This window comes from Mesoplodon densirostris, chromosome 4 (assembly GCF_025265405.1).
Source record: "Mesoplodon densirostris isolate mMesDen1 chromosome 4, mMesDen1 primary haplotype, whole genome shotgun sequence".
NCBI classification, from domain to species: Eukaryota; Metazoa; Chordata; class Mammalia; order Artiodactyla; family Ziphiidae; genus Mesoplodon; species Mesoplodon densirostris.
Genome location: NC_082664.1, coordinates 130,363,105 through 130,375,929, shown reverse-complemented (window position 1 = coordinate 130,375,929; position 12,825 = coordinate 130,363,105). Strand labels below are relative to the sequence as shown.

At 39.3% G+C, this 12,825-nt stretch overlaps 1 protein-coding gene across 1 annotated transcript; it reads right to left on the bottom strand.

The window, feature by feature from the left end:
• Positions 1-7,870: 7,870 nt before the first annotated feature.
• RPS27L (ribosomal protein S27 like) lies at positions 7,871-11,596 on the bottom strand. Its single transcript, XM_060097215.1, has 4 exons — positions 11,488-11,596; positions 10,492-10,600; positions 9,190-9,300; positions 7,871-8,071 (listed from the first exon to the last, which is right to left on the bottom strand). Exons 1-4 carry the CDS (start codon positions 11,491-11,493, stop codon positions 8,043-8,045), a joined length of 255 nt encoding a protein of 84 aa, XP_059953198.1. The 5' UTR covers positions 11,494-11,596; the 3' UTR covers positions 7,871-8,042.
• Positions 11,597-12,825: the final 1,229 nt, after the last annotated feature.

Genomic DNA, 12,825 nt, shown 5'->3' with positions numbered 1-12,825 from the left:
AGAACATCTTCACCCAAAAAAGAAATCCTATACCCATTAACATTTGCTCTGCATTCCTGTCTAGTCCCGGGCCCTGGCAACCACCAATCTACTCTCTGTCTCTTTGGATTTGCTTATTATGGATGTTTCATGTAAGTGGAATCATATAATATGTGGCCTTCTGTGTCTGGCTTCTTTTATTTAGCGTAATGTGCATTAATTATCTATTGCTGCATAACTACCCCATCTTACAAATTCTCTGTTTCATAAGTTCTGGGAGCAGTTTAGCTGAACAGTTCTAGCTCAGGGTCTCTCCTGTGGCTGCAGGCAAGATGTCAGCAGGAGCTTCAGTCACCTGAAGGCTTGACCAAGGCTAGAGGATCTCATTACAAGATAGTTCACCCATGTGGCTATAGGCGAGAGGCTTCTATTACTTGCTGGCTTTTGGGAACAGGTCTCAATGTCTCACTTCATGGACTTCTCCATAGGTCTGCTTGACTGTCCTAGGGCTTCCCTCATATTGAGTGATTAAAGAGAGAAACAAGGCAGAAACCACAATGTCTTTCATAATCTACCCTTGGAGGTCATACACGATCACCTATGCCAAATTCTACTGGTCACACAGACCCACCCTGATTCAGTGTGGGAGAAGGCTACACAAAGGCTAAATACCAGAAGATAGGGTTCGTTGGGAACTATCTTGGAGACTGGCTCCATGGATGGCTTATTGTAGTGTTGAGGTACTGGGAAATACTGTGTAACAGCCATAGATGACGAATATTGGAGACTGAATTCAGGAAAATTCAAAAAGAAATCAAAGTTTTTATACAGTCTAATAAAAGAGGGCTTTTCTATAGTTCTGAGCTCTCAGCCTGTTTCTTCACTCCACTTTGATCTGTGAAGGTAAGTAGATGGATATTTCTGAGGGGTCAAAGTACGGAGAAAGCAGCTCCCTACAACAGATGCATTTCATCTCCTTATTTCTTTCTGGCTTTTCCTGACCTTTAGGTCTTCTATTCATATTTGTCAAATTTTTCAATCCATGCTGTCTTTGGTAAATATAAAATGCCTTCCTTTAATATTATTCTAAATTTTAAACCTTAAATATTGTGACTAAAAGCAAATCAAATTAATGGCAGTTTTAAAAAATACTTCTGATATTGGCAGATACATGTTTTTAGTTTGATCATGTGATATTAATGTGAGCTTTGAACCGTAGCACAGACCACAGAGCGAATTGCTTGGAGCTGCCAAGGAGGTGACATTTACATTGGGAGAGGAGGGAAGAGCGTTGTCTGGGTGTCCGGGAGAAGTGCAGCGTGACTGAACTGTCTGTGCAGGAAGAGCCACGAAGTGTGAAGAGCCCTGTGAAGTTAGTGAATGTGCATTATGAGCAGGGTACTTGCTTTAGACTGGTTTTTTACCTTTTAGAATTCTTGTTGAAGCTCGGAGAAGAGCTGGGAATCTTCTCAGAAAATGAACCAATGTACAAACATCAGGGGTTCACAGACCCCAGATGGAATTCCTATTTGCTATGATAACTTATTTTCTTACTTAATATTGTTAGAAACAACATTGATAAATTTCCACATCTTCCAAAGTGGTAATTCCATTGTGGCTGATACTTAATATTAGGGAAAAGAATGCAAGAGAACTTGACACAAATTTCTTGTGTTTTTGTTCTTTTTTTTTTTCTGAAATTTACAACTTGTCAAGGTGGTTATTGGCAACAAATGATTTGCTTTACCTTCCTATCACAGAGTACAAAATTTTAAAATTCTACCCCAGGTTTGAAAGCTGAGATTATGGAAATATGCCTTTGTAATTTTTAATAGAAAAAATGTAGATGGGTTAGAGTTCATTGTTGCATTTTATAAAGAAAAAAGATTACTTTTATAGAATAATAACCTCACCTTGTAACCTTTTAGGATTTTACAGCTACATTTTCACAACTATAGGCTTAAAGAATTATATTGTTATTTGCTGTTGATTCAGGTTCAAATAGTCTGAGTTCTGTTTCTTAGAGGATACCAGAATAGCTAATTGATCTTTTATTTTGTGAAAAGAAAAAAAAATACTAGAAAGCACAAAAGGTTCACATGGCAAATACCCATATAATCACAATACCCAGAATTTAAAATGTTAACATTTAGTCAAATTTTCTTCATTTAAAAAATACTAGGGACTTCCCTGGTGGCGCAGTGATTAAGACTCCGTGTCCTGGTCCAGGAACTAGATCCCACATGCATGCCGCAACTAAGAGTTTGCATGCCACAGCTAAGGAGCCCACGTACTGCAACTAAGACCCGGTGCAACCAAATAAATATTTTTAAAAATACTAATAAATAAAACATAATAGATAAAGCTGAAGACCCCTAGAACCACCACCCAAAGTCCCACTCCTTTTGCCCTGCAGGAATCTGCTGTCAGGAGTTGGGGTATATCCTTCCAGTCCCTTATTTAATACTTTCACAGCCAAGTATATATATTCATATCTGATATAGTATTAAATTGTATTATTTACATTTACACAAATAGCACCATAGTATAGATGTTTTCTACACTCTCGTTTTAAATTTAACATTGTTTTGTGATCTGGTCAAGTTGGTAAATATAAATTCAGTTTATTTTAACTGCTATGAAATATTATACTGTATGACTATATCACATTATACTATCCATTTTCTTATTGATGGATTTGTTTTACTATTATATGCAGTGCTATAAGGAACATCCTTTTCTTTGACTTTGAAATTACAGTTTTTCTATGTCAAAAATGCATGCATATAAACAATTTTACATGGTTGAATCTAATTCTGTTGTTTATATGACAACACTGACTTTCAATTTTTGACTATGCAATGGATGGGAAATGGTATCTGGTTGTTTTTACTTGCATTTACCTATTGTTAGTGAAGTTAGACCTATTTTCATATGTTCATTGGCCATCTGGATTTCCTGTAATGTAAATTTCCCACTTATATTCTGTGCTCATCCAGAATAGGGAAATGAATACAGCATTTCTTTAAGAACTGATTGTGGACATGTTCATGGGTTAGAGAATGAATAACCTTGTAAATATTAAGAGTTCTCCCAACATGTGGTAAAAATTTTAATAGCCACAAATTCCTCCCATTCCATTGTGCACGCTCCTTTGCAATGTGATTTTGCCTCTCTTCTCAACCAGAGGTGGTATCTGTTTCTCCACTCCCTTGAACCTGAGGTGGCCTTGTGACTTGCTTTTACCCAGGGAACGTGGTGGATATGATGTTGCACAAGTTCCAGCGCTTAGGCTTCAAGAGGCCATCAAACTTGCATCTTCACTCTCCAAGAACACTGCCCCCAAGATGGCCATGTAAGGAAACCAGACTACCTTACTGGATAACCCAGCTGACGGCCAGTACCAGACATGTGACTGAAGCCATCTTGGGCCTTCCAGTCCAGTTGAGCCTCCATGCATGAGTGAGCCCAGGTAAGACCAACCCACAGAATCATGAAAAAGAATGTCATCATTATTTTAAGCCACTAAATTTTGGGGTGACTTCCTTTGCAGCAATAGTTAACACAACTATGCTCCAGTGTGGTAATGAAGTGGGTAAATAATTTGGAAGAGAAAAACAGAACTTGAAAGTGCTTGATTTTGAATACACAGGATCCTTTTTTATTTAAAAGAATACTATTAACAGAGTACTTACTACGTGTTAGGCATTGTGCTAAGCACTTTATATATGTTATCTTCAAAACAACCCAATTAAGTAGAAATTATTGTACTTATTTTGCCCAAAGTGACACAAGCATTAACCATTAGAACTCATTTCAAATCCAGGCATATCTGACTCAAAAGCCTGTTCTAAAATTATCTTGTCTTCCCATAAAAAAAAGCATCTCTAAAAATTTACAGACCCAATAAAAGGACAGTTAGTGGCATGCAATTTTATAGATGGAGTGCTTAGCAAAAATATAAAAATTAAGTCACATAAAATGAATAAAAAACATGTATTGGGATTTTAATTAGTAAATCTGGCTGCAAATAAAGAAAAATACACAACTTTTGTTATTAATATGCAAATTAAAGACAAAACAAAGGATGGCACAGTAGAGTCATGCTTTTACACACCCCCTCTCTTATATACATAGCATGATATATAAAATGTGAAATGAAAAAAAATGAAAAAGACACTCATGGACTTCAGAATACAAACACAAAATATCGACCAGGGCTGAAGCTGGTGTCTCCTGAGCTCTGGGTCCAGAAGGCAGTGGCAGCTCCAGTATTCTGTTCCTGTAGAATAATCGAAACTAAACCTGCTTCCCTAAGAAAAATTTAAAATGTAGGCTTTTAACTAAATTGGACAGGACTAGTCTCCCTAATTTTTTTTCTAAGGTGAGGATTTGCTAGGTAAGAAAATAACAGTCAACCTGGTATAGGTCTGCTATGAATATTGGGGTACATGGATCCTTTCAAATTATGGTTTTCTCCAGATATCAATATATGCCCAGGAGTGGGATTGTTGGATTAAATGGTAACTCTATTTTTAGCTTTTTAAGGAAACTCCATACTGTTTTCCATATCTAATTAGATAAATTAGACTTCATAAAAATTTAAAATGTGTGTGTTTCTAAGGACAAAAGGTGAAAAGACAACCTACAGAATGGGAGAAAATATTTGCAAACCATATATATAAGGGATTTGTATCTAAAATATGTAAGAACTCTTACAACTCAAAAATAAAAAGGCAACCCAGTTAACAATGGGCAAAGGATCTGAATAGACATTTCTCCAGAGAAGATACACAAATAGCCAATAAGCACATTTAATTATGGTCAACATCATTAGTCATCAGGGAAATACACATCAAACCCTAATGAGATAACTCTTCACACACACTAAGATGGCTACAATCAAAAAAATAGACAATAGCAAGTATTGGCAAAGATGTAGGAAATTGGAATGCTTATGCATTGCTAGTAGGAATATAAAATAGTGCAGCTGCTTTGGAAAACAGGCAGTTCCTCAACAAGCTAAATACAGAGTTACTGTATGACCTAGCAATTCCACTCCTAAGTATATACCCAAGAGAATTTAAAACATTTCTACACAAAAACGTGTACACAGAAGTTCACAGCAGCATTATTTATAGTAGCCAAAAAGTGAAGACAACCCAAATGTTCATCAACTGATTAATAGATAAACAAAATTTATATTCTTTTTTTTCTAAATAGTTTTTTTTTTGTTTGTTTTTGGCTGCGTTGGGTCTTCGTTGCTGCGCGCGGGCTTTCCCGAGTGGCGGCGAGCGGAGGATACTCTTTGTTGTGGTGCACAGGCTTCTCCTTGCCGTGGCTTCTCTTGTTGCAGAGCACAGGCTCTAGGTGCGTGGGCTCTAGAGTGCAGGCTCAGTAGTTGTGGTGCACGGGCTTAGTTGCTCTGCAGCACATGGGATCTTCTCAGACCAGGGCTTGAACCCGTGTCCCCTGCATTGGCAGGCGGATTCTTAACCACTGTGCTACCAGGGAAGTCCAAAATGTATATTCTTACAACAGAATATTATTCAGTCAAAAAGGGAATGAAGTACTGATACACATGCATGAATGGCCATGATATACATTATGCTAGTGAAGGAAGCCAGACACAATAGGCCACGTATTGTATGATCCCATTTATATAAAATGTCCAGAGTAGGCAAATCCAAGGAGATAGAAAGTCTGTTAGTGGTTGCCAGGAGCTGGGAGGAGGAAGAAATGGGAAGTGAATGCTAATGAGTATGGAGTTTCTTTTTGGAGAGATGAAAATTGTCTGGGATTAGATAGTGATAGTGGTTGTACAACGTTGTGAATATACTAAAAACCACTGAAATTTACATTGTAAAGTGTTGAATTTTATGGTATCTACATTATATCTCAAACCAAAAAACTGACCTTTATCAGATGACTTACAGGGGCAACCAGGTAAGAAACTGTTTGTCACCCGACCAGGTCAGAAGCCAAGAATTTCATTTTATTTTTAATTATCTTTATGTAACTTTTTTGTAATTTATGGAAGAGATATAAGGTTTCCTTTAAAAATACATTTACATTAAAAAGTGAAGACAATATAAATAATAGTATTAAAGAAAAAATTCAGTAAATAATGTACGTGGCAAACCTTGAAGTTTGGAAAAGTCTGAGTGTTCTCTACTGAGCACTTTTCAAACCCAGTAATATGTTTAGATTAATAATGAAGTAAAACTTAATATACCATTCAGTTCCCAGTGCCAAGTATCTCTTTAAATTAATCCTTAGATAGGTTCTTTAAAGTACAATACTTTCTTCCAATACTATTTCCAAGAAAATTTTCGGGAATTTGCTCCTTATTTACCCACAGATTTTTCCAAGGTTCCTAAACTGTGCAAGCTGAGGTGGCTTGGAGCATCATGGGAGAAACATTGATACTTGACATCTTTTGGATACCATGCAAACTTCTAGTTCCAGGTAATTGTTACATTAGATAGCACCACATTCCCTTTGATGATGTATCTTTGTGAAGCTGGGTTTTGGGCCATTGCTGTGATAAAAAGCTAGTACTATGCAAAAATCAATGTGAAAAAAATGAGGATGGCAGTGTCCAACATGATCCCAATTTTGAGAAACTGCAGTGCCCAAAAGGCACACTCATTCCATTAGGTAATTTAAGAATGAGGTAAAAATTATCCCTTTGCTTTTCATTTGTGTTCTTTTTTTTCAAATGGCTACAACAGTTGCTAGAACCTAACTACTTAATAAATTTAACTGTTAGGTATTTCTTTTGGCCAGGGGACTCCATGAAAAAATTACTGAGATAGGGCTTCCCTGGTGGCGCAGTGGTTGAGAGTTCGCCTGCCGATGCAGGGGACATGGTTTCGTGCCCTGGTCCGGGAGGATCCCACGTGCCGCGGAGCGGCTGGGCCCGTGAGCCATGGCCGCTGAGCCTGTGCGTCTGGAGCCTGTGCTCCGCAACGGGAGAGGCCACAACAATGAGAGGCCCGTGTACCGCAAAAAAAAAAAAAAAAAATTACTGAGACTAAAGATGCCATAAACCAAGAAAGTTTGGGAAGCTCTGAGTTATTTATTTCTCCATATATTAAATACGCTCCAAACTTTCCATAGTTCTTCAGTTCTCATGTAACATCCCTCTGATACACCAATCAGTATGTTAAAGGATCAGTCTCTCGGATTGGGGGTGTATATGTAGGAACACCTCTTGATAGGAAATGATTGTCTTCAGTGCCTGCCTTAAAGGTAACAGGTAAAAGAGAAGCAGTTAATCTTCCCAGTCTAACAAGCAGTCATATAGGTGCTAGGGAGGGAAAGATACACTACCCCCTAACTCCCGAGGGTCACTTCATAAACCATAAAAGTAACAGTGAGATAACAGAACCACTCAACACATTTTTCAGTCAGGAGTGCTCACCTGTCTGGACCAGAGAATTCAATACCATCTACCTCCCCCTGCCAGAACATCCCGGGTAAATCATGCTACTCCTGACTCCTCCTCTCAAATTTTCTACCCCAAAAAGAGCTTTCTATAACTCAGACCCCAGCTGCAGTTACTGTACTAAAGTATACAGTATGTTATGGGCATATAAATCCAAGGCATTACACTGTGATTGTTACTGCATTAAATATGTACTTCTATAAATATGTTTCCATAGTTATAATACCAAAACTATATTTAGAATTAATAATGAACTTCTTTCCATTTGTAATCATTTAGCCCCCTCACAGAAATTTGGAAAAGGACTGAAAATCAAATACTTAAAGTTTCTACTCCTGAAGCAAGACACAAATTAATCAGAATACCCTTTTAAAAATGTTTAAACCAAATTCATATACACAGCATATATAAATGTATAGCACATTAACACATACTTGAAAGTAGTTTGCCCATAATCAAAACTTTATTGAAAAACTGACACCAAAATAAGAGAGTGCTGTTGTATACCTTACAAAATTAAACATAATTACATTATCTTGGTAGATTAACTGGAATTACTGAACTGATAAGGCTTTCTGCGATAGAACACAAATTCAGGAAGTTGTGTGGATCATTAGTGTTGCTTTCTTCTAAATGAACACCCTGCAAAGGAATCACAAGAGCATATTAAACACAAGTCTGTTCTATCTTTGGTACAGAGTTTTAATGACAAAAAATACTTTTTACGTAAAAGCTTAAGTTTTAGAAATACTAGAGTAATATTCATATACAGGTTATTTATTTTTTATACCAGAAATTTGCTAAAAGATATCTTTTATATTTGAATTTACTCTGATGTGACTGTCACTCCCTGTTCTCAAATGTTATAATGGAGTTCAAGAAAATAATTTTGATTAGAGTTCATTTCAGATCTTTTAGGAAAATTCTGGTACAGATGCACCCTTTTAATCTGTCAGCACATGGACACAAAATTCTAAACTCATGGCATGATATAAAGGTTTTGGCAATCTTGCAAGTACATTTTTAAGAGCAATACTGCATTTAAATATTGAGCTAATTTCACAGTTAGATCTCACGAAGTCACACCAAATAGATCTCGGATTTATTGCCAATCCATTTATAACTGTTCCAATGAGAATAACATGGAATTCACAGCTCCCCAAAATACCACAAGCAAATTTCAAGTATCACTATTGAACTGTAAATCTCTAAGTACTACTATGGAAAATTATATACATATGTATTATTTTTTCTTCACAAAAGTGAAAGAATTAAAATTAGACCATATTAATCATAAGTAGTTGCTCAGAGAAATCAAACCTCTGACATTTTCATTATAGTTATCTGTTGCTTAGCTAGCAATGATTAAAACTATCTTAAATCATATGTACGAAATACATTTGAAACAAAATATTTACAGGAGAAATTTTTAAATCCTACGTTTTTAGATATCTTATGTATTTATTCTCTTGCTCCATTCTGATTTATGTCTAACATTCCAAGTTAAGCAAACTGACTAAATACAACAGAATCAGGTGCTCTAAACTAAGAAAAATAATAGATAAAGCAATTCTTTGCAAAGTCAAGAGTACAAACTTATCTAATTGAACAGGGCACTCTTTACTAAAAGAGCAATGAAAGATGAAAATTATTTTGGTAATTATGAATTTAAGATTTCTTTTAAACTGATTTTTAGTAAAGAGAGAAGTTTTAAAATCATAAAATCTGATCACTGGGTTAGAAAATACCAAATGATTTACCTTCTGTGAGTCTGGCCTTTCCTCCTGTCGGCTGGCACAACACGGTTGAACAACCTACACAAAGCACCACTGTCTGAGCATGGCTGAAAACAGTGGTAATCTTGTAGCAGCCTGAAACAGGGAAGTGTTAAAAGTGAAAAGCAGAAAAAAACACAGTACCTGTTCAACATATTTCTAGTAAAGACCTTGTAAAAGATTAGGAACTTCAGTGCTGTGCAGTAGCAAGCCACATATTTTACAAACTCTTCTAGTAGCCACATTAAAAACAAGTTTCTTTTAAAGGTGAAATTAATAATATATTCTGCTGAACTCAGTATTTCCAAAATATTATCATTTCACCATATAATCAAAGCCTTTTTGTTTTCGATGCTACATCTTCAAAATCTGGTGTATATTTCACACTTAAAGATACAGCATAAAAATAAAAAACAACATACAGCATGGTGACTACAGTTAATAATACCATATTGAATTATTTATTTATTTATTTATTTTGCGGTACGCGGGCCTCTCACTGTTGTGGCCTCTCCCGTTGCGGAGCACAGGCTCCGGGACGTGCAGGCTCAGCGGCCATGGCTCACGGGCCCAGCCGCTCCGCGGCATGTGGGATCTTCCCGGCAGGGGCACGAACCTGTGTCCCCTGCATTGGCAGGCGGACTCTCAACCACTGCGCCGCCAGGGAAGCCCCATATTGAATATTTTAAAGTTGCTAAGAGAGTTTATCTTAAAAGTCCTTATCACAAGAAAAAAAATTTTTGTAACTATGTATGGTGACAGATATTAACTAGACTTATTGTGGTGATCATTTCCCAATATATACAAATATGGAATCATGAGGTCACACACCTGAAACTAATATAATGTTTTATGTCAATTATACCTCAAGAAAAAAAGAATGAGAATTTTTCCATTTTGACTAGCCACATTTCAAGTGCTCAGTAGCCACATATGGCTAATGGCCACCATACTGGACCCCGCAGCTTTACACTGAAGAATCAATATACTTTTCATTGCATCGTGAAAAAGAAAACTTATCATCTGAACAGCTTAAAGACTTAATAAGTTCAATGTCACGTCCCCTGTGGAGTCCCATCACACACGCCCCCCCCCACACACACACACCCAAATGTTTCTAAAGTGGTTTATTATGGAAATAACCCTTATGACATTCCAATTCTGTAATCCCACTTCGGGACCTAATATCGAAACATACACAACACACTGAGCAACCCTTACAGAAATCCTGTAAGTAATCCTTACAGAAATTTTCCTTAGGAAAGGAGTTAAAGTTTGAAATTTTACCTGGACATTTTACATCCATAAAATAAGAATTTGGACTTTGAACCAGCCGTTTCTTTTTATGTTTTTTCTTTTCCTCTTCCAAGGAAGGATGCAGTAAATCTCTAGCCAACTGAATAAAGAAGCACATTATTACTACTAGAATGATACCACAACTCTGGCCGATTTAACCGTATGTGAAATATACATGCAAAAATAGGAATAACAGTCATATTCAGCAGAGACAACACTTTAGATGTTACTTATTTTAAAGCCTGTTAACTTTCATCAACACTTTTTATAATGCTTGTGTTCTCCAAGTTCCGGTTAAGGGGAACGATCAGGAAACATGTGGTAAGGTTAGCTCCGTTCTTCTTAACTAATAACAATCGCCAGTGAAAGTAAAACTGTGGTGCTAAGTAAGAACGTGATCCGGACCCTGGACCCGCTGAGAGTCGAAATCGCTGAGGTAGACCCGGCGAGTGCCAACACCGAGGTGATTTCTGCCCCCAGGGTTCAACATCTGATAAGAACTCTTAAGTGGCTGAGGCGAGACGGTCCTTGATAGTTAACTTGTAAGGCAACTGCTAAGACAGTTTTCAAAAAGGAAACAAGTAGGAAATCTCTTCCGAGAGAAGGCACAGGGGGCAAGACCCACGAAGCAAAAGGAGAGCAAGAAGACTTCAACGATCACAGCCTCGCGGGTTCCCACCGAAACCCAGGAGGGCTGACTGAGGTACCCGGGGAGCTGTCCCCTCCCAGCCATCGACTCCAGACTGCGCCCAGGGCGGCGCCGGGTCCTCCCAGCCCCACGCCCAGGCAGGGCCCGACTTGCCGCGCCGCCGGGCAAGTCCCAACAAGTTAGCCACGCGCGAAAGAGCCGCGGGATCCGAGCCGCCGAACCGCGTTCGGTAGGGAGCCCCGGGGGTCCGCGAAGCCATCGAGCTAGCCCGCCCCTGGGGCCCCTCGGCCTACAGAGAAGGCAGACACAAACGCGAAGCCCGAAAGTAAACAACTCACAGGCATGTTGATCCTTTCGCAAGCCCAGCCCGTGCAGATCTCTAAGGCGACACCCCTAGCGAGCAGCACGCGACCCAGAGCGCGGCGTCAACTTCCGGGATAGAGGAGGCTGGGAGGAGCGGAGCTGCGGGTCCGTTGACTCTAGGCGCTCCTCTCGGTGGTGAGGGCTGGCTCCGGCCGGGATCCGCGGGCGGCGGGCGAGGGGAGGTGCTGAGGCGCTCGCCCATTCGAGTTCCGAAGCCCGCGAACCCAACGGGCTCCTGGGCTAAGGTCGCCGGCCCCAGGGCTTCGCCCTGGGCAAGTGGTGCCTGGGGCCAGGCTCAGGCGGTGCACGCCCGGATGTGAAGCCCCTTCGGGCTTCGGGAGCGCCGGCACCGCTGCAGAGCGGACCCGGCTGGGCACGCTGGGTCACTTGTCGTAGGTCCCGCCGCCAAGCCTTCCGCTCTCGGCTGCCCTGCGGGCGGGCACACGGGCGGTGCCTCTGTTCTGTTCTTTTATGTATTAAAAACAATATTATTAATTAAAACCATTAACACGTACCAGCGAGATTATGAAAGAGGCTCGTTTACTTGCGCATCCTGCTTCCAAGGTACCGGTACCGGTTATTAAGTTCTTTGCGGGATGTAGCTGTGCCTTGGGTTTGCTTGGCCTTGAAAAAAGTTTTTAAGAAGCACCGATTCGCTGCCGTGCTTAGTTCTTCGTGTGGCTCCTTCCTGTCCTCCGTGGGTCACACTTTCCAGAGCAGACAGCTGGAGCCTGAAAAAAACAGCGAGTGTCGCCGATGGCCAGACTTGATATATTTTTGATGAAGAGGACCATCCTGTGAGCGCGTGTGGTCAAAAGCTAAGAAACCAAGGAGACGCTTCATCAGAAAATTGTCCTACGTGGACGTTCTCGATCAGCTTTTATTTCTCTTCGAAAAGATAGTACATGTGTAATGTACATTTTGGAAAATGCAGAAAAACAGAAGAAAATTTAAATCACCATCCAGAGATAAGCATTGTTAATATTTTGACCTTTATCATTCCAGACATTTTTTTATTCACTTGCATGTAGGTTTGTTTTGGGTTTTGGTATTACATAATTGGTATCATCTTGTACATATTCTTTTATAGACTTGATCCCCTCCCCCCACAACTTACTGTATAATGAATATCACTCGATGTTATTACATGTTCTCCTACACTATGACTTTTAATGGGCACATAGCATTCATCCTGTGAATATATGCCCTTATTTCATCCATACACTATAATAGACATTAGGGGGACTTCCCTGGTGGTGCAGTGGTTAAGAATCTACCTGCCAATGCAGGGGACACAGGTTCGAGCCCTGGTC